This window comes from Canis lupus, chromosome X (genome assembly GCF_011100685.1).
Source record: "Canis lupus familiaris isolate Mischka breed German Shepherd chromosome X, alternate assembly UU_Cfam_GSD_1.0, whole genome shotgun sequence".
Lineage (NCBI taxonomy): Eukaryota > Metazoa > Chordata > Mammalia > Carnivora > Canidae > Canis > Canis lupus.
Genome location: NC_049260.1, coordinates 17,457,525 through 17,479,941, shown reverse-complemented (window position 1 = coordinate 17,479,941; position 22,417 = coordinate 17,457,525). Strand labels below are relative to the sequence as shown.

Genomic DNA, 22,417 nt, shown 5'->3' with positions numbered 1-22,417 from the left:
AAATTGTCAAAGTGAAACGTTTCATAAGTAGTTTTCTCACCAGAATGTATATATACTTTTATAACATATAAAATAACTTCAGTCCATGTTCACCATTCATAATTTTCTGTAATTTTTAATGTTCAGATGTGACATATATTGAAGTTTACTAATTCAATTCCTTTTCCACCTCCAGAAAGTTTTTTTAATCAAACCTGAATTAAATATGCTGTGTATTAAAGATTTTATAAATGAAATAAGTTAATGTGATCTTCAAACATCTAACTTGGTATGCATGCTATTTATATACATGGTCATCTTCTACTTGGACAATTGAATGAAATCCATAAAATCCTCCTACTCTAATGTGGCATGGAAAAACAAGATAGGAGAATTATCCAAAATCTTATGTTAGATACAACTTATTTCAACTAGGCTAAGACTACCTTTGGCTAAGTCATTGTTGTTGACCCTTTCATCCAAGGTCCCAGACTTTTACTCCCCCAAACTTTGATCTGTGCTATATCAGTTCATGCCTCCTTACATATCAAGTTCAAGTGAGATTACACCCCCATCTGCTATCTTAAAGAAAAAAATACAGATTCTCAATTCTTTCATTGTGTATGTAAAATGTAAAACTTAATAAAAATATGGTATTACGGATAGTGACTGAAATGTGTGTTACAAAAAAAGAGAGTATTATAACTTTTTCAATATTTTCCAGTATTTGAGTATTTTTTTCTTCCAATCTTGGGGTAAACACAATAGTTTCAAATCTCTTTTTCAACTTCAATGTCTGTCATATCAACCTGGATATCTTTAATTTAAAAATTCTAAATTTTGAACAATTAAAAATATTTTTGGAGTAGATATGATCTTCCTGTAATGTGATGAGGGATTTTTACATTTCTCCTAAAAAAAAATCACACTATGTTCTTCTTATAATGTATACTATGGAATTATTCATTCACTTCTCAGAAGGCTAACATAGTAACAACTCTGAAACATAGCTACTGTTCAATAAAAAAGGGCCTCAGTTTTTTATCACTTACACTTTGAAAGAATATAATATAGCATACAGCAGACAAATCTGCAAGTGAACTTAAAGAGAAACAAAGACTATATTTTGATACTGTTTGATTGGCATATAAAAAGTATTTGATGTTAAATGAAAATATTAGTAAAATTGTTTTTTATATCTAAAATAAGATACACTTAGTGAAATAGAAGACTTTTTAGGTAATTGTGTAATTGGAACAAATAATATCAAAAGTGCAGAAAATAACTAAATCCTTCTATATAATGTAGGCATTTATTTTAAATAGCAAAACCTTACTTTAAGATTTTACAAATGAATAAATCAATTTGAAAAATATTACTAACAGCGTATGTGTATTGAGTACTGAGTGTATGCTAGGCATTATTCTAAGTGGGCTTTACATGAACCGATTGATTTCATCCATATGATAACTCAGTGAGCTAGGCACTATTATTACTTCCCCTTTTTGCAGAGGAGGAAAGTAATGCATAGTAACCCAGGTGGGTTAAGTCTATTCTCTTAAACATGATAAACATAACTCCTCTAGACACTTTATGTTATAATCATAAGTATAATTATGTTAAATTATACTTCAAAAATTAATCTTCAAATGCAAATTGATGCATGTCTTAACATAATAGTATTCCTATAAGACTATGTGGCCAGCACACCATATTAAACCATGTACATTTTTTGAGAAAACAAATGAACAATAGAAATTATTGTTAAAAAACTCTTAATAAGGTGAACTGAAAGATGTCTATGGCAAAAGAATAAAAATAAATGCAGAGTCAAACAACGAGTAAGGTATACTCTTGTGTATCTGTTGTGATAGGTGGTAGGTCATGATATAACTACTCTGGATAAAGATGTGTTTACTGCAAATGAAACAGGAAATGCTAAGAACAACTTAAATATATTATATATACTTCCCTCTCCCCATCCCTCAAATGGGCCAAATGAAATGGATATTTGCAGATTTTTAAAACTAGTCTTCTAGTTCATGTATTCTTTAGGAAAAACTAATAAATTCATGTGCTCTTAATTTACTTAAATTATTAAAGAACTTCCCCCCTCAAAAAAAAAACAAACAGAAAAAATTTAAACTTTATGCAAAAGTGAGACATTTGAAAGTCTACTTCAAATTCCATATATAATCCTAGTTAAGCTATTGCTGGAATTAGTTTGACATGTTGAATTAGATACACAAAATTTTATCTGTGTTTCAGATATGTTGCCATATTCAAATAATTTAGACAACTATCTTCCCCAACCCCCCAAATGTAGTCATTTTAATAAAGGCAGATTAAAAAATAACTAGCGGAACTCTCTTGAATTAACATTAAGGTGGTTATATAGTTTTAAAATAGAAGTCCCCAAATGGTGATTCTTTGGGTTAAAGACAGAAAATGAATGAGAAAATAAAACCTGCTTTGTCTTACCTCCTCATTAATATACCAATACAGGGATGCATCCTTTAGGACAAACCAATATTTCTTCCATTTCTGTGAAAAATAACTCTTTGCATCTTTCTTTTTCCAAAGCCAACCTTCACAGTCACCCCGGCCAAGATCTTTGCAAGAAATCCGTCTTTTGCTCTTGCCAGCTATAGGACCTAAAGATCATAGTAGGTAAAAATGCTCTTTAAATTTTACACAAGTGTGAAGGTAGAAGATTAATCTATAGCTCATAAAGATAAGTCTGGGGCTTAACAACCTTAAAAATTCTTATTTTTATATCATCTCAGAATAGAAAACTATGGAAATCTTTGATAGCTTTCCTCCCATCTAAGTGACATGCAATGTAATCAGAAATGTGTAATCCCAGTCTCAAAACCAGTTGAGACTATTTATTGTAAAAGGAACCCCTTCATCACAATTGACCTGAAAGAGAAGCTGGTCTTGGTAGCTCTTGCTAGGGGACTGTGTTCTTCCAAACCACAGTGGGTTCAGGCAAGGAGGATGGGTTAAAGATGCTGATGATTATCACAGTGCAAACTAAGCAGCTATATATTTCATTTCCTTTCCTTTTCTTACCTTTGTTTTTCTTCTTTGATTTATGTTGCAGTGAGGACTGCTGAAATGTCTGAAATCAAAGAAAGGGAAGGTTATTATTTGATACTCAGGGTGCCATCCACAGTGCCAGCATGCTGCACAGAACTCTCAAGAACTGAACAATGACTCGGAACCCAGGTCAGAGAAAGCATCTTCTTTTTCCAAAGACTCAAAACAAATTCATATATATCATGTCACTTAACTTTCTAATCTCCCACAAAGCAGGAGAGGATATTATCATTGTCTTTCTTTTGTAGTCAGAGAAATCAGGGCAGTGGTGAAACTCAGGGCTTTTACATATATATATTGGTGAAACTCAGGGCTTTTACATATATATATTGGTGAAACTCAGGGCTTTTACATATATATATTGCTCATATATATTGCTTTCCCAGGCAATAGGTCATTTGATTCTCACAAAGTCAAATAGGACTCTCACTTGTTACTTTGAAGTTCATTCCCTTTCCATAAGCCAACAGCACTTGGATGAATATTTTCTTGTCATGCCTATTTCTGTCACTAGTACTGGGAAGTTATCTTCATATAAGTGATGTCAGTACCTTGGCTCTTCAGTTCATCATCTCCAATGATCTTTACTTCTCTTCTCCTCAGCTCCCTATTCCCATGACCAGGTTTGTTATCTTAAGTACACTTCAACCACTGCCTCTATTACTGACATTTTATGTAGCCCAATAGCTTCAACCTAGTCATTTTTAGAAAATCTCCAAGGAAGCATCCAATTTGTCGACCTTACCACCCTTTTGTGCCTTTTTCTTTCTCACTCAGTTTTCAGGAGACATCATTATAATCATTACACTGAGCCATGCTCTCTCTATCATACTGGTCTAGCTAAACCTGTCTATCTGTCTGCTCTATACTAAGTATCAGAAAGGCTTAATGTCTTAAGGGAAAAATCCACAACTGGTCTAGCTTTTTTTCGTAAGGGAAAAATCCACAACTGGTCTAGCTTTCAATGACTACAAATCACTGGTTCCAGTCAGTCAGTCTACTAAGCTACATTGTCATTCAGTGGTATAATGAGGTTAATTATGTTCACATGATTAGCTAGATAACGGGGTACAGAGATAGCATGTGCAATTTCATTCACATATACTCCTTCAAAATGAATTTTAGGTATCAGGATCTTCTTTTTCCTTACAAAGGTATGCCTGTAAGGAGTAATTGGATTTTGTTTACGTAAAATTCGCTGGTCTTGGTTTCATACAATAAATACATTTGTATTCTGTGACATACTTTCTTATTTGGTATCTTTGTTCATAAAATAACATTCTACTAATATAGCAATTTTCTTATTTTGTGTATGGTTCACTTAATTCTCATGAATATGGTATTATGGATGGATACCAGGCCTAAAGACAAGGATCCGATAATTTGCTCATGTACAGTATAACTAAGAAATAATTGTCCTCAAAGCAATAGAAACATGTCTGTATGAGGTGTGTGTGTTTACAAAATTTTGCAGGATACATGGCTACAGAAATCCATAATCAATTTTGGAGAGAAAACAAAAGATAAAATCCGTTATGCTGTGTTGATTGTCTTGAGTGTGCTTTGTTTCAAAAAAAGAGCTCAAATAGTAACTCAGGCTGTGCTCAAGTATAGGTAATTTATTTTTTTATTTTTTTTTTTAGGTAATTTATATATAGTTATTTTCCCTAAAGTGTTTGTCTGTAAAATGATTTTTTTCCTTTTGTGTTTCCTCAAGTACTCATTGTAATCTTACAGTTCATTATTCTTAAAAATGACAAAGATGGGTGTGGTTTGTTTTTAGGGAACTACACGTATTACAGACAGCTCAAAAGAATTGAGTTATATAAGGTACCTCCTATACTTTTTGTATGCTATTCCTGAGATCCTGGAGGTCTACTTTAAAATCTACACAAAAAATATTTTATGTTCTCCAGGCTTTCTTTTAATAAGATTATCTTTTCATAGAAAAGATATATGCATAGATATATTTTCATACTGACTGTGATTGCAGAGTATAATCAGTGTACTTATTGTTGAAACCCAAGAACTCCAAGGCACACAATACAGATTTATCCAACATTCAAAGCAGCAAAGCCATAGATGTCTTTTGTAAATATTACAATGAAATTATCTTAAAAGAGAGTTTATTTTTCTGAGTGACATGACATTTTCTAAAATAAAAAAAAGGAATTGAACTACAGTTGAGCCTTGAACAATGTTACAATGTTGGGGGTTAGGAGCACCAACCCTGTAACTTTTGACTCCTCCAAAACTTTACTAATAGCCTACTGTTGACCAGAAAGCTTACTGATAATGTGAACAGTTGATTAACATATATTTTGTATGTTGTATGTATTATGTACTGTATACTTACAACTTTTTCTTTTTTTTCAGTATTTCTAGGCAATGTGGTTTGTCTGAGTTTTTTTCAAATTGTCACCCATCTCTAAAAATTTTTCCATTATATTTATTGAAAAAAATCCACATATAAGTGGACACAATGGAATTCACATATAAATGAATAACTTGTGTTGTTCAAAGGTCAATTATATGTATTTTTGAAAGTAATAGGAAAAGCAGTGAAAACTACAATTAAGGATAAAGGTCTCTTGAGATGAGAGTTAGTACAGCAGGCTTCAGGCTCTTATCTCAGAAGGGTCTGCTTGCAAGGTTAGACATCAGCTGCCATCTGGGAACTCGGCTGGCAGTTCCCTATACTGATGAGAGCTTCACTAAGCAACAAGACTGTTTTGCCCACCCAGGGACTAAACACCTGTTTTTCTTTGGGGAATCTAGAATTTTTGTAGTTGCTAGACAGAGGATGTCTCTATGACCAATCCAATAAAAGCCTTCGGTGCTGAGTCTTTAATGGGCTTCCCTGGGCAGAGACACTATACACGTGACTGCATTTTTGCTGCTTGGGTGAAATTGCACTCTGCATGATCTGTCACAAGGAGAGAGCAGAGGAAGCCTGAACAAAGATTTCTCCAGATCTTTTTTCCTTACTGCTCTGACTATACCTCCTTGCGGTGTTACTGCAGTAAATCTTAGCTGTGGGTAAAACTACATGTGGAGTCTTGTGAGACCTTCCAGTGAATCACGGAACATGTGGGTGATCTTGGGGACCCCTGAAAAAGCCTCCTATTCAAAAGAGTTCTTACAAACTTGTATTAAAATTATTCATTGTTCATATGCATAAATAAGCTACTGACAGTGAAGGTTTCCTCATGTCATCAGTGGTGGGGTGATTAAGTACTCCTGAAGTGCAAATTTATAATCCTGTGTAGTCTTTTCTAGTAGCACTGATGGAATTATTCATTCTGAGTGACAAATATTTAATTGGTATCACTTTTTTTTCAGATTCTAATGATATCATGAGAAATTTAATGTCAGCAAGACATTAAGAAGAGACCTATGACTGTAATGGCTAACACAGCAGATCATATAAGGTGCAATGACTGAAAAAGAAAAAAAAGACACCTGGAATCTTTGTTTTCATGGTGATGAATGCTTTTCTCATGATAGTGGAATTTACAATATATTTTATTTTTTTATTTTTCTTATTAGCTTCAGATCATCTTTCTTCCAGGTTCATTCTCAAGTATATTCTTTAGAAGTTCTTTCATAACAGTCTATTGAGTAGCAAACTCTTCTAGGTTTTTATGTTTGAAAATATAAAAATCCTTTACTCTCAAATAATAGCCTAGCTGGGCATAGAATACTGAGTTGAAAATAATTTTCCCTCAACAATTTGAATATATTACTTTATTTTCTTTTGGCATTTATTGCTACTCTTAAGACATCTGTAGCTACTCTGTCATTTGTCACAAGTTATGTTTAGTCTCTTGGTAGCTTTTAAAATATCTTTATCCCTGATAGTCTGCAATTGTACCATGAAGTGTTTAGGTTGTAATTTCTTTTAAATAATCCTATTTTTGGGACGCCTGGGTGGCTCAGCGGTTGAGCAACTGTCTTTGGCTCAGGACGTGATGCCGGGGTTCTGGGATCGAGTCCCACATCAGGCTCCCTGTGAGGAGCCTGCTTCTCCCTCTGCCTATGTCTCTGCCTCCCTCTCTGTCTCTCATGAATAAATAAATAAAATCTTTAAAAATCCTATTTTAAATTCATTGTGTTGTCCTTGAAGGTATTATTTCTTTAATTTTGAACATTCAGGCACTATGTCTTCAAATGGTCTTCTTAACCAGTCTCTTTTTTCCCCTCTAGACATATGTTGACACCTCCCAATTTATCATACATGTATCTTTCATATTTTTTATCCTTTATATTTTTGCAATGCTTTTTAGGTAAATTCATTCTGATATCTTCTAATTTTTTAATTCTCTCTCTTATTGCATCCAGTCTAAAGTTTATCCTATTTACAGAGTATTTATTTCACTGACTATATTTTACATATCTAGGATGTCTAGTGGGTATTGGCTCTTTTGCATATCCACTGTTCTTAATCATTCCGTTATTATTTCAAAATTTATTTTAAGTGCTTTGTGGATTTTCCATAGTTTGTACTTAGTAAGGAAAGAATCACCTATGTACAAGTCATAGCTCTGGTCAGTAGCTGTTTTTTTATTTAATCTCCTCACTCATGGGTAAGGAAGCTCTGCTTGCTTTCTCAGTTTTTTTCACTCAATGAGTCAGTCCTCAGTTTCCTGACATGGCTGCAGTCTATTTGTTCCCTGATACCCATTACAGTGGACTCTCAGCCATTTTTAAGTCTTTCTGGACTCAGAGTCTACCAGGTATGTGGTTTTAGTTCTCATTCATCACTGAGCAATTTTGTTCTTTTTTTCTGGTCCTTGGAGACCAGATCTTATTTTTGACCATGATTATAACTTTTTATGTGTTTGGAGTAGGGTGAGTGTGTGAGTGTGTGTGTGTGTATGTGTGTGTGTATTTAAAGCATAAGCTCATAATGCTTACTGACCACAAAAATAGATTTCCTTTCTAAGCATTTGTTTTGTTTTTGTTTTTAATGATTTTATTTATTTACTTATGAGAGACACAGAGAGAGAGAGAGGCAGACATAGGCAGAAGGAAAAGCAGGCTCCTCACAGGGAGCCTGATGTGGGATTTGATCCTGGATCCTGGGATTATGCCCTGAGCTGACGGCAGACACTCAACCACTGAGCCACACAGACATCCCATTTCCTTTGTAAGCATTTGTGAAGATTAACTGCCTTGAAATTATGTTTTTACCTTATTTCCTAAATTATCTTTCAATAAAATCTTTCTTTTTAAAATATTTTTTATTTATCGAGAGAGAGACAGAGAGCGAGAGAGACTGTGCACAAGAGCAGGGGAAGGGGCAAAGGAGAGGCAGAGAAATCCTTAAGCAGACTCCCCGCTGACTGAGGAGTCCGACGTGGGGCTCTATCCTAGGACCCTGAGATCATGACCTGAGTCGAAACCAAGAGTCAGACATTTAACTGACTGAGCCACCCAGGCGCCACTCAATAAAATACTTTTAATGCCCTCACTAATACTTTCTGTTTATTGTAGTAAGCATCCAGGTGAAAGTTCTTTGGATTTTCTCCCTAAGAATGTCTACAAACTCTCATCTTTAGTAATGTACCACTTCATATGGTTAGCTAGGAGTTCTCGTGTGAGTTGCAGGTTTCCTAACTCAATTTAACGTGTACAAAACTGAGCTTATGGTATCCACTACCTATCAGCCAATCTGCTCCTCTCCTGGTCTTCTGTACCTTAGTAAATAGCAAGTCCATTTCCCCATTGTCCTCCCTGCCTCTGCTCTTACCTCCTCTATTTTTAACACAAGAGCCAGAGTGATCTTGTTAAAATATTATTTGAACCGTGTCATTCCTCTACACAAAACTTCAACTGGCTTCTTATTCTACTTTGAATCAATGCAAAAATCCTTGCAATGTTCTCAAAGGACCTGCATGGCCTGGCTCGTCTGCCTCCTGCCCCCCCACCTTTGCTAACTTTGCTCCAGTCACACATGCTGCAGCTAGAGCAGGCCAAGTAGAGTCACACCTTAGGGACTTTACTCTTGCTGTTCCTTTTGTCTGAGATGTTCTTGGCCCAGATGTTGTTGGGGCTCACTCCCTTATCTTCTTCAGATCGTTACTCAAATGCTTTCTTTTTAGTAAACTCTTCCTAGACTTCCCTATCTAAAATTGTTACTCTCGTTGCCCTCAATGCTTCCTGTTTCCCTTCTCTGCTTTATTTCTCTCCTTAGCACTCAGCATTACTGTAAGTACTTATATTTCTTGTTTATTGCTCAGCCTTCCCTCCAAATATAAATGGCATTAAGGGGAATTCTGTCTATTTTATGCACTGTTTCATCTTCTGCCTAGAACAGGGCCTAGTACAGAGGAAGTACTCAAATACTGGTTGAGTGAATGGACGTTGAGCAAACCATCAGCAAAGAGCATAGAATGTGGTCTTAATCAGGTGATTGTTTTAACCTGAAGAAGTCCTGCCACAGGGGAAATAAACAAGCTAGGTATCTTTTGTCCAATAATCCATGTATAGGTCTGTGCTTTAGTAGGCTGTTTCTTTTGGTAGATAAGAAATATTCCTTTTTGTCCACTCTCCTTTAGCATTACTTGCACTGAGACAGTCTTAGTGCACTTAATGGCTTAAATTTGAATTCAAGATATGGCTGGCAAAAGGACATTAAATCTGTGTCAAAAGATAAATATGCAAATAATTATATGATGAATTATGAATGGATGTGTTGAAATCATAATTCTCCCCATAAAAATAGAATGTGCTAAAATAAAAGGCCATTATGAAAGTATTGTTGATCCTCTACTTAACCATGGCGATGCATGCAATAGTATTCTGTTTGGCTATAAAAGATCCCTTTTTCAGACGTTTGCCTGAAAAGACCATTTATCTTTCATTTTGTCCACAGATGTTCTGTTCAAACTCCATTCCCCCTCTTTTGGATGAGGAAGTGTGGGGGAGGGTAATTTGGGTCATTCTTATCCTGAAACTTTCAGAAGCACTTATTTTAATTGTGGAAGAAAATGACAGGTTCTGTGTTACATTTTGAAAGCTCAGCTACTATTAAATTCTTCTCAAGTTGCAAATTGCTACACTTATGGAAAAATTTGCAATCAAAATACTCTCTTGTTGCAATATAGCAACTTCCTCTTACTGTAATTTTCTGCAAAGTTCCAACATTTCTGCACTGACTAGTCAAACCAATAGCTTATTTTCTTATACATAAGAAAAGAAGGTGCTTAGCAATTTCAAACACTCAGGATAAATGATAGCTACTTTCACATATTTAATTTTTAAATAAATAAACAAATGCTTTTGAGATTTAAATATTTCACAAAGAAAAGCATTTTGCCTTACTTTCTCATTATTGCTGCTGGCAGAAAAAAAGTCTAAATATGAAGAAGTGGGGTAAGATGCTAATGGGACTAAATATTAAATCAAGAAATCTTCCACTTACAAGAAATAAGGGCATAAATTGAACAAGTTTGCTGTTTGTGGTAGCCTTGCACATTCTGCTGCATGGGAGAGCAACTGTAAACTGAATGGGGGATGGGGGAGACTGACTTTGGACGCACACGAGGTCTCTGGGTACAGTGGGGTGAGGTTGCTCTGGATTCTGTCAATAAGGTTAACCTGACTTTATATTGACAGAAAATGCTTCTGCAGGCACTCAAAAATAAGCGTGCTTTTCAAAATAATAAGCATGTTAATAAATTAGCAGCCAAAGAAAAAAAGGCAGTAATTAGGGGGTGTAATTTAGAGGTCAAACTCATTAGGTTGGGCAGAATCAACATTTCATCAAAAGAATATCACATGTATCAGATTCTGAAGGAAGAAAATGATTGAATCCTATTCAGGATCCCATTAGGTGATACCTCTTTTCCTATGGGGTGGTAAGGTAGGAAGAAGAGTGATTAGTGGTGAGTAGTTGAGAAGGGTAACAAGAATCACCACCCTTGGGGGGCATCTGGATGGGTGGCTTAGTCAGTTAAGTGTCTGCCTTTGGTTCAGGTCATGATCTCAGAGTTCTGCACCACATGGGGCTCCCTGTTCAGCAGGGGGTCTGCTTCTCCCTCTCTCTCTGCCCCTCCCCCCTACCTGTTCTCTCTTGCTCATTCTCTCTCAAATAAAAGAAAATCTTTTTTAAAAAAGAATCACCATTCTTGGGAAACAGGAACTGTCATTCTTGGTCACAATAATGATCATTTACTGAGGGCTTCCGTGTCCACTCTGTCTTAGGGACTTTATATCAGTTATTGACCTTAAACCTGACAATAAACCTTGAAAGTAGTTATCATTAATACCATTTTAAAGAAGAGAAAATTGAGACACAGGATGTATAAACAGCTTGCTCAGGACCACAGAGATAGTGGCAGAATCAAAATTCAATCCCAGGTCTGTCAATCCCAAAACCTGTTCTCCTAATCGCTCTGTGCAATACTGCCTCCCAAATAAGTACTCTGTAGTCATAGTAACAGTGTGAGAGTAAAGAAAAACGGCTTATGACATGAAGATTTCCACTTATGAAAACCTCTCATGACATGTGATATAAGTACATTGCTATGTGGAAAGAAAGGATTCTATAAAACAGAAAGATACTAAGGGTAACATTTTATTATTAATGGAGATAATTCAAACTGGAAACATTTAACCAATTTCTAATTTTCATGCTTTTGTCAATTTTATTTTAATTAGCAAGTTATATTGCTCTGTGGATTAAAATAGAGATTTTCAGGGTTTTTCTTCTTTCTTGGGGGGGGTGACCATTAATCATAATATCTTCATGAGAGGAGCTCTCATGTTAACATTTTAATTTTGCAAATGAAATAGAAACTAAGGTACAGAAAGGTAATAAGGTTCAGCCAAGTTAGACAAGGATGGGACTGCAGTCACATTTTATTCAAACCTATTAATAGTGTTAATTGAACTCAGTGCAATTAAAAAACCCTATGTCAATACTGATGAGGAAATCAGTGATCCAAATAAGGCAAGCCTACCTCTCCACTAATTCTTTACACAGGAGAAATCTCCTGGAGCTGATTCATTGTGTTATGCAATTTTTCACCTGATACACTGCTGATTATTATGCAATGCCTTAAAATTACTTGGTTCGCTTTCTCAAGATGTGGTTTTAACTACTGCATTAATTTCTATAAAGGCAGAAGCCATCTGCTTTAGCTCACCACGCTATACTCAGCTCCTAGCACAGGACCTGATATATAATTATCTGTTGAAAGCATTAATCAAACAGTTCCTAAACCACCTGTGTGTGCAGGACACAGAGGCTATGCATTATGACATCTCACATGCAATCTGTCAGCACATCCTGTCCATTCTCCCTTCAAAACATATCCAGAGTCCAACCTCTTCTCCACTTCCACTTTAGAGTCCAGGACTAAGCCACTATCATCTCTCACTGGAATCGACCAGATCCTATCTTGTCTCTTTGCTTTCACACTTACTTCAGCCCCTTCAGTTTATTCTCAACACGTCAGCTGGAATGACACACTTCGAATGCTTATGCTTCGGCAAGGATGGAATGCTTGGTACCTTACCCCTGCAGCAATTGGGATAGGAATCAAGAGACCTGACTTCTAGTTCTACATGTCCCAGTCTATATTCCAGCTCTGTGATTGCGGTCAAGCCACTGAAGTACTCTTGACCTCTATTTCTTCATCTGCAACATCAGGGATTTGGACCAGATGCTCTGAGAATATCTCACAGTTCACTAAAATGATCCTGACTTAAAAATAGGAAAAATGGCTGGTCGCCAATGTACATCCAATTGTTGACGTTTTATTAATTATGTATATCCATAATCAGTGTCAGTCTTAACACTTAATGCTAGATTATTCATTGAAAGGCACTTAAGTTTATACTTAAGCTCCACCATGTATGGAAGTAACTTATCGCCAGCCATTTTAGATACAGCTATTTTGGGGTGCTTGACTAATGTGTACAATTAACACAGATTTTGCATGAATCAGAGGCAGAAAGTCTAAACAGGTGAAAAGCAGAACGAGGGCAGTTCTTGCTCCTGACACTTCTATTTGACAAACTGTCGACATCTGGGTGTTAGAGAAATCAGGGTAGGCTTGCCCATCTTTCATGACAAAGAAATGTTTATGATCAGGAAAAGCTGAGAGAACCAGATTTTCTATCTGGAGACTACTCAGTGACAAGGAAATAAATTATATATAAAAAAGGAGAAATAAATAATATAAAAGTAATCACCTCTATAAAGAATTCACAAAACCTAAAAATCTCAAATGAGGCTACTGTATATGGCATGATAACACTGTCAGCAATGATATAACTGCATCATAATTATTGAAAAATTTTCCTGGCTATTGACTTCCTAGCTTTACTTAGAAGAGTATGAAACTAACAGCTTTTTCTGGATACCTTTATTTTTAGGTTTGTTGCTCTGATATATTGTACAGATTTTCTCGTCATGAAATTCTTGCCATGTCAGTGTAATTCATTTCAAGAGTGCTAGCTTTTATCTAAATACCTTTATGGCTAAGAGTATGTTTATATTAAGCTCTTATTCTGAGATTTTTGCTTTTAGAGAGTAGACAAACTCTCCAAGACAACCACTTCAAATGTTTCTACATTTGCTAGTTTGCTGCAGTTTTCTGGATCTGGAGATTTTTTTTCTTATCAGAAAATCAAGAAGGATGGTGGATAAAAATAAAAGTTAAATTTAGAAAGTTTTAAAAGTCACTATATATGCAATTCATTTTATAATAAAATACTTGAGAAAGATCATACTCTTCTTTCTCTTCCATTCTAAACCATGTAGTAGGACATGATTTTGAGACTAAGAAAGCAAAACTGTTTTTATCTAACAGAAGGGAAAAAAAGGACTTGATGGGAAGTTTTTTTTTTTTAAATTCTGTGTTTGCAGCAGGAATCAAATCATCATTACGCTATCAATTTAGATGGCATTTTCCAGAGTTCTCTCTGCAGTGCTATGCTCATCTTATAAATGAGAAAACTGAGTAAGAGAAAGAAAGCAATTTATGCAAGCTCAGATATGAAAAATTAGATTTCTTCGGGGCCTGATGTGTGCTGCCACTTCTCCAGAACTAGTTGCCTTAAATGCACCTAGATTAGGTTGGGTTTGTTCTCACCCCAGTGGTATGGACGTTTTGGGAGTATGGTTGGAGGAAAGATACTAAGAATATCGGTGCATTACCATAGTGCCAGACACAGTATCAGATACTTCACATAAACTATTATCACAGGGAGTGAAAGTTCTTATCTAATTAAAAAACATCTATGGCGGGGGGCGCAAAGGAATATAAGATACAATAGCCTTAAAACTATTTTTATAACAAACAAGGAAGTGGATTTCATATGGCTGTTTCTCATGGCAGCTGTCTGATAGAAAATGAGGATGTGATGCTAAAACACAATTACGTGAAGGAGGTTCAACAAACTGGCAAAGGTAGTAACATGATCGAGGTATATGGGCCTTGTGGTACTCCTCCTCAGAGTATGAAAGGAATTCTTTAAGGAGTTGGTGAATGTGTTGTATTAAGTAGAAACCTCTTTAGGTAAATTAGACATGTTATCCAAATTATTGATTCTATTAGTCAATCTCTTGATTGAAGATAGATAAATGACAATTTGAAGTAATATTTTCCAATATATGCTTTGGAAAATTAAGTCAGTGGGCTGTACGGATGATACTTTCATAGATGTGGGCTGTGCCTTGAGTCCACTCCAGATTCATTATAATTTAGAATTTTTCACTTTACCACCGATTTTCATGCGGACTGTCACTAGAGAATTTGCAAAGCAGATTTTACCTGGTAGGCACCTATAGTGGCCACAGAAAAGGAGACCTTGATGTGGTGGCTTCTGACTGTGTCAACCTGGCAAAGCTGGAACTATGTGTCTCAGAATTCCCTTCTCTGCTCTGTATGGTTCTAGTTAGGGCTGGCCACAAATAAATTTGTGTGACTTTTGGAGAATACGAGTGAAATAGCAGCCCTTATGCCCTGAAGGCTGGCGCAGCACATCACTCAGCGCTGCAGAGCACACACATTGTCCTCGTTGTGCTGCTTGTTGGTACGGGTCAGTGGCTGGACTCACAACTTCAGCTCTGCTAGGTCCTGGGCCAGGAGCCTGTGAATGTCCACAGTGGAAGACACCAGCTTTGTTTTAATGTTAGAGGGAACATTCCAGTTTGTGCTCATGGGTTCTAGTTTATCTTTCTCTCCCTGGCTTCACATCCAGATATTCAGGACCACTGTCTCTGCTGAGGTATCTTAACCAGCTCCTTAACTGAGCAGGGTCTAGCCCTTTATTCCACATTACTTAGCACTTCTTCACTGATTGAATCTTGACTAATACACTCATTAATGGCCAAAGAAGATGTATGTTTTAGTCCTAGATGGCTTTCTAATTTGCTCCTTGGGAAGTAAATTCCTCTCCATGTAGATGAATTAATTTCTTTTCCTTATGACATTAAGAATACCTCCTATGTGCCCAGCACAGGAAAAAACTTTATATACAATGTATGATTTAATTGTGAAGCAGCTAGGTTAGGTAAGTATTATCCTCATTTTACCGATGAGAAATTGAGGTTCAGAAATGTGTCTAGGTTCATACAGCTGGCTTCAGACTCATGTTCTATAAGTACAGCATTATTCTCAGCCATCTGAATCTTAGAAAAGGCAATTCTCTTCTTTAGTGCTGAGCCCTTTTATTCAGAGGTGGTTAGATACAAGAACCACTGTCTCCTGAGGCCACTTCAAATTTATGACAATAAAAGAAAATATGAGAAGATAACTTAATCTCCTATTTCTTATAGCAAGAAACTTTGCATCTAGTTAATTTAAAATTATTTACAGGGATGCCTGTGTGGCTCAGTGGTTGAGCGTCTGCCTTCAGCCCAGGTCCCGGGATCGAGTCCCGCATCAGGCTCCTTGCATGAAGCCTGTTTCTCCCTCTCCTTGTGTCTCTACCTCTTTATCTCTTTGTCTCTCATGAATAAATAAATAAAATCTTTTAAAAATTATTTACATATTAAGAAAAGGAACTGAAACATGAATCTATTTCTCAACATTCCAGATGGTTTTGGGTTCAGGTCTATTAGGATCCTGTTCTTGGCCTAGCCTGATATTTCCAGAGATGTTAAAAACCAGATTTAGCAATAGCATTTAGAACTGAGACTCTAGGTTGTGTTTGTGGACTTTGGCCCACTGACAGTTGCTGTCTAAGCCAAAAGCCAATGAAGAGTCCATGGAAGCTACAAACAATTTAACACTCTTCTTGGAAAAGTTTTCTTCAAGAAACTAGAACATAACAGTAGTTAGTAAGTATGCCCTAAACTTCATTCTCATGTAAGATATGGGCCATGAGATGCAGACATGGAGTTTGTTAAGAGAAATCTTTGTATGACATTTGGGTATATGCAGCAAATCATTAGGTCTACATTGTGGAATTACAGGATACTAAAACTGTCAAAGGGGTAATATATTTTAGGAGTTGAGCACAGAAAATAATTTGGTATAGATTATAATTCTTCAATCAAAAGAGGCTTTAAAGAATTGAGGTAAAATAGTTTTACCTGGAGTTTTATTAAACTTGAGACGTTTTATTAAATGAGTTATGGTGGTGAAATAATGTGGGTAATATGATTATGGGAGCTAAAAAGGCCTACTGCCAAAAAAAAGTTGAGGATATTTTTTGTGAGGCTATATAGCTGGAAGACATAGGTCTATAATGCGAGAGAATGGGGCTTCTTTGACCTCTCTGATCAAGGCAGGTACGTCCCTAAATATTGACCTTAACAACCAAGCCAAACACCTCTCATCAGAATTTAGGTCTTACTTTATTTTTTTCAAAGGAAACAAGGAATTTGTAATAAGACTCCAACTTAATAAATTTCAACTTAATAAATTCCTAATTCAATTCTTTTGAGTCCTGTTTTGCATGATGCCTCACTAATGAAGCCAGATTTTGTGTTTGGCTTCCTGGCAGCCATTATCTAACCAGGAACTAGCAGAATGAAACCCTTATTTGTTCAAAAATGAAACTGAAAAGAATGGCTTCAGTCTGAAGCAGGGCATCTTAGCAGTTTTTGATTGTGGCCCCTAAGACATGCCAATAGTCCTCATGGACCACTGGTCTCCGCTTTATGACTATATAAGTACTGTTGGGTATGGATGATTCATAATAGCATTTTTAGAAAATTGTCAGTAATACAAATCACAACATGCTACATAGTAAAGCAAACAACCTAAAACAAATGAAAACCAAAAGCGATGAAGTCTAACAGTTTATAATGAAAAAGAAACAGTAACTGAAAACTACAGATAACTTAAAACAAATCCTAATGGCATATCATTACAGAATTCCTCCCGAAAATGGTGGGAACCCGAATCATCTGCACTTGTGCTTGTGCAGTAAGAGTGTGACTGCACCATTAGTTACATGGATACCAGGCTTTTTGGAGAAACAGTGAACTAGAATGTTCGGTAAATTCTATTAATGCATTATTTTATGATTATTCCATTTGTAACCTTTTAAAATAATGTAGTATGTTATTATTAAGCAATATCTAGTCGCAGGTGAAAATGGAAGTCTGTGCAATTATGTGTTATTTGCCCATAAGAATCAAAGAAAGGACCTCCATTTGTGCATCAAGCCTCAGCCACTAGGAGCCCTTTGCCAAGGACAGCCTATATGTGGAGAATCACTGCTCTAGTAAAATTGCCCAACAGTAAATGCTTTTCACAGTATGCAGGGCTTTACTAACTGTGACATTAACACTCTAGAAATAATCAAGTCATCCACAGGAATCAGAGAGTATCTACAAATACGAGTACAATAATGTTTACAATGGACATCTCACATGTCTGCATATACCATGGTGAAGAGAAACATCATGTCACACTGTACTATAGCCGTTGTCCAGATGGGTTAAGTCAAAATGCAGAGAATGTGGTTATTATAAACAACTGTTGGGTCAGAGATGGCTTTTTAGTCACTAAACTTTAGTTTTATTTCAGTTTCATTGATCCTGAAATAATGCAGCTAAGTCAGGTAGCAATTAGACAAACCAACCTTTATGACTGCAGATACATTTAATTATAAATGTTTATATCCTAACAATATAGCATACTTTGCATCATAATGAAAATAATAGCTGTCTTCCCTAATAGATGGTAAAACATTACTCATAGTAGAAATGGCTTTATTCATCTAAAAATGTGAAATATGGAGCCAGACTGGTTGCACTTGTGTTTCAAGTCTGCTGTTTTCTAGCTGTGTGACAAGTGAGGTAAACTCTGTGTTTCAGTTCTGCAAAATAGAAATAATAATAGTAGCAACCTCACAAGGTCAATTTGAGGATTCAGTGAGATAATGTGTATAAATTCTTAGTATAGGAACTTAGTAAGCAATCAATCAATGTCGGCTACTATTAGTAGCAGCAGTTGCAATATTATTATTAGTTAATATATATTCCATAGCACTTAGATTGAGCTTTACAGATGGTTGACACTACTAGAATTGCTGTAGAGTTTCTGTTAAATTATATGGGTTTTTCTGAGGGGCAAGACAGTATGCTATGAGGCCGACTGCTAATTTTCAAATCCCAGCTCTATCACTTATTATTTATTTAATCCATGGGCCTCAGCTTCCTAATCTATGAAATGGGAATAACGCCAAAATCTTTTTCACAGGGCTGTTATGAGGATGAAATGAGTTAAGACTTGTAAATTACCTAGAAGCATGTCTGTTGCATAATGTTCATCTACTTGTAAAATTAAAAAAATGTCTTTTAACAGCTCCCCACCTCCTTTTTCCAGGAGTTCCACCAAAAATACCTTCACAAGTTGATGAGGATGGCTAAAAGTATTTATTAGACGTAAAACAACAACTGAGTGTTTGCTTTTATATCCTAAATAACAAAGACAAACCACATAAATGTTGGAGTGTTAGGAAAAGATTATCCAGATTTTGGAGCACCTGCTCGATATCTGTTTTAAATAAGCCATCTAAAATCACATTAATCAGTTTATGGAAGTATACATGCAGGTTGCCTGGATCCATAATCAAATTTTACCTGTTTTGGCATCTCAGCACATAGATTTAAAATAAGTTATTATTTTGTTTATGGATTTTTTTAGCAGCTTTAATGTGAGAGCAAGTTGTCATATGTATATCTTATTAAGGAAAAAAAACCCTGAATCTAATCATTCTTTATTTAAAGGCTTTTATCACTACATTTAAATTTCTGTCTGTCTCTCTCTCTCTCTCTCACACACACATATACACACTGCTGCCTGCTTTTTCTTCCTCTGCTCTCAAAGTCAGATGAGGGCTTTGGCAGCTAACGACTCCTATATTTTCAGACAGAGAATCAGTGAGTAGGTAAAATAAAGTTATAGTCTTTTGAAAAATACCACAACATGCTTGGCTGACAGGTATATTGTGACCTCCATAATGAGATGGCAGTGATAGGAAGAAAGCAAGAACAAGCTGGGACTGAATCTCTGAGCTGGAGTAGAGGAGGTGGGGTGGGGGCTGAGGGAGAGCTAATCCTGTTGCCCTAATGGCACCTGTGAAGCAGAGAAGTCTTGTAAATCACCCTGATTAAAGGTGCAAACTGGGACATGCTTTGATAAGAAGCCCAACATGGTAAGTGTAAGTCACAAGGTGTTTCCAATACTCTAAAATGGGTGGGTAGCCAGAGGTAGATTCCACATGGCCTGTCTTCTGTAGCAGTAAACCAAGCCAGATGCTCCTTGGCAGAGGTGCCAGTAAGGGCAGGGTTCCAATCGTTGGAGTGCAATGGAATGTTAATCGATAAAGCAAAGCAGGATTTAGTAATATGGACTAGATAAACATGACAAGGTATTCAGAGTCCAAGGGCTCTCTTCACAGGCACATGGGACACTGAACCTATGGTAATAAGTTCCTGGCAACTTCCACTATGCATACACTCCAACTGAAGGCCTGTTTGTGTTGGGCAGGACATGGAGGTGGCTGTCTGCAGGCTGAGGACATCAAATGAGAGAGCCTGAGAAAGGCGGTGAAGTTCTTGTCACATTCAGTCAATCATTTATTTGTCTCATGTTTACTGAGCATTTATAAGATACAATACCTATATTCCGCATTGAAATATAGTGGGGAACAAGATGGAAAAACTTCCCTTTCTTGTCATGAACATAGACATGCCCTCCCTACTATGTACAAAGGAGAAAGACACCACGCATATAGTCACATAAATGAGTATATAATCATAAATCAAAAAAGGTTTTGAAGAAAATATAGAGGGTGCTAAGAGGCTATAATAGGAGAAGCTGATTGAGTTTAGAGGGTAGTGATCAGGCAAAGCCCCTCTGTAATTTCAGGTTTAGATGGGAGTCAGCCGGGGGGGGAAAGGCATGAAAGCAGTTTCAGTACTGGGCACAGCATGTCAAAAAAGGAAAGAGGTAGCAAAGACTGGTGGATGATCAGGGTAGTCAGGACATAGTAAGTGAGTGCCTGTTAGACAAGTTTAAGAAAAAAATATATATACTGGAATAATACATAGAACTAATAAAAAACTGTATATTTTATGATACCATAAACTTCTCAATCTTCTTTATTATTATATACACATTTCTGCCAAAACTGCTAAGAGGAATGAGTCAAACAGTGAGATCAAACTGTATTTGCTTTGCTTTGTGTATTTTTATTGGGCTGCTTTCCAAAATAGACCAATGGGGATTATAATCTAGGTCTGCTTATGGGGAACCTCTCTTCTCCACCCCTCCCCAACCCCCATCACATAGACTACATTTTTTTGGTAAATTATTTGCAAGGTATTTAATGTTGATATAATCCTACTATTAAATTCAACTAGATTTTGTCTAAATGTAAAATCAGACCACAGGGAGCTAGTATATCACAGCAGAGATAGCAGCCTACGACACTCAGGACTCAAATCTTTAGAGTCCTCTTCCACTTAAGCCCTAGTTCATTAAAAATGGCTGTGTTATCCAAAGGAATAATTAGTAAGAATGATTAGTGGTTCCTCATGAAAGTGATTAAATATTGATATTGATCTTGTGTTTCCAGGCAATTTAACGAAAGGAAAAATCCTTTAATTTTTAAATAGGTGTGCATAAACATTAAAAAACCAAGAATTCCTGTGAAATATAAAAAGCAATACTTTAAGCATATGTTGTTTTGCCTCCAAGGTCCAGACAATTTTAACTACAATGATCTATAGTCTCAGCAATAGATTATGCCAAATAACTACTTGTGCTTTATAACAGCAGCAGATCTGTATGTTTTCCTGAACTTAATGAAAAATAGTAACACAGAGCAAAAGAGAAATCTGGGTACAAGTCAATCCAGATACTGAAAATGTTATTAAAATCAACATATGAAGGCACATGTTTCTTAAAGTGAAGCTTTTTTCAAAATGCATGCAATTGGTCGTTAAAGCATAAATTCATTTGTGTAAGGAATGCCTTCCATGCACAGAAAAGCAGGGTAGAGTGTGCAAACACCACTGAAGTAGGTGATCTGGGATCTCTAGTCCTTACTCTCACACTTTTTGGCAACACAGCTTTGGGTAAATAAATCATTTAACCTTTCTGAGTTTTGCCATTTGCCAATGTGGTTATTGTGAAAGTTGAAAGATGTAACAAATGTGGAAGCTCTCTTGATAACTGTGAAGGTACTAAATTAGTGCTAGCCTTATAAGGTCCTCAGGGGAACTGAGAGCCTCATGAAAACACCACTAATACAGGTTTTGTTTTTTTGAACATTGGTTAGGCGTGCACTTTGGGGCTAACAATTATTTAGCTTCTTTTAAACCTGAGAATAGAGTTAGAAGTGTCAAGCCTACTAATCCTAGAGTCAGTGTTACATGAGAAGACTTCCCCCTCCCCAACAATTAACAATATTCCTTACTATACCCTGTTCCATTGTCAAAAAGTAGTTGGAATAAATATCACCTTCTTACAGACTCAGGTAACATAAAAGTAGGAGTCAAAAGTAGACTGATACCTTTCTTAGAATAAACTTCTAGAAGTGAAGTTACTACACCTGGTTCTTGATACATATAACTAAATAATGCCCTTCAGAAAAGTGGTAACAGTTTATACTCCTCTACAATATTCAATATTCAGGATATTCTTGATTATCAGTTTGATTCACCTTTTACTATCTTCCATAAATTAATAGCTCAAAATCCACAATATTCATCTATTTGCCTTCCTCAAACAGTATACTGCTATCCAGATGTGCTTGACAGGATGGCAAAGGCTGAGTGTTTAAATGTGCTTTCAATGGCTTACTGCTCCTCTTAGGATAAATCTAAACTCTTTAATAGTTTACATGCTCTGGGTGA

At 36.1% G+C, this 22,417-nt stretch overlaps 1 protein-coding gene and 2 long non-coding RNA genes across 10 annotated transcripts in view; 2 read left to right on the top strand and 1 right to left on the bottom strand.

Moving 5' to 3' along the window:
- Positions 1–7,081, top strand: part of LOC119868391 — a 64,849-nt gene extending 57,768 nt beyond the window's left edge. For all 3 annotated transcript variants that reach the window (XR_005386181.1, XR_005386180.1, XR_005386182.1), the window contains 3 exons: positions 2,563–2,649; positions 3,086–3,210; positions 6,424–7,081. This is a non-coding gene — a long non-coding RNA (uncharacterized LOC119868391). The remainder of the gene's footprint in view (positions 1–2,562; positions 2,650–3,085; positions 3,211–6,423) is intronic.
- CNKSR2 (connector enhancer of kinase suppressor of Ras 2) overlaps positions 1–22,417 on the bottom strand; it is a 276,753-nt gene that overhangs the window by 60,055 nt on the left and 194,281 nt on the right. For all 5 annotated transcript variants that reach the window (XM_038587046.1, XM_038587047.1, XM_038587048.1 and 2 more), the window contains 2 exons: positions 3,055–3,103; positions 2,461–2,633 (listed from right to left, as the gene is read on the bottom strand). In XM_038587046.1, coding sequence (XP_038442974.1) covers positions 2,461–2,633; positions 3,055–3,103 — 222 coding nt within the window. The remainder of the gene's footprint in view (positions 1–2,460; positions 2,634–3,054; positions 3,104–22,417) is intronic.
- Positions 19,583–22,417, top strand: part of LOC119868392 — a 50,041-nt gene continuing 47,206 nt past the window's right edge. Inside the window, exon 1 of one of the 2 annotated variants that reach the window (XR_005386183.1) lies at positions 19,583–19,710. This is a non-coding gene — a long non-coding RNA (uncharacterized LOC119868392). The remainder of the gene's footprint in view (positions 19,711–22,417) is intronic. The other variant, XR_005386184.1, reaches the window with a different exon arrangement.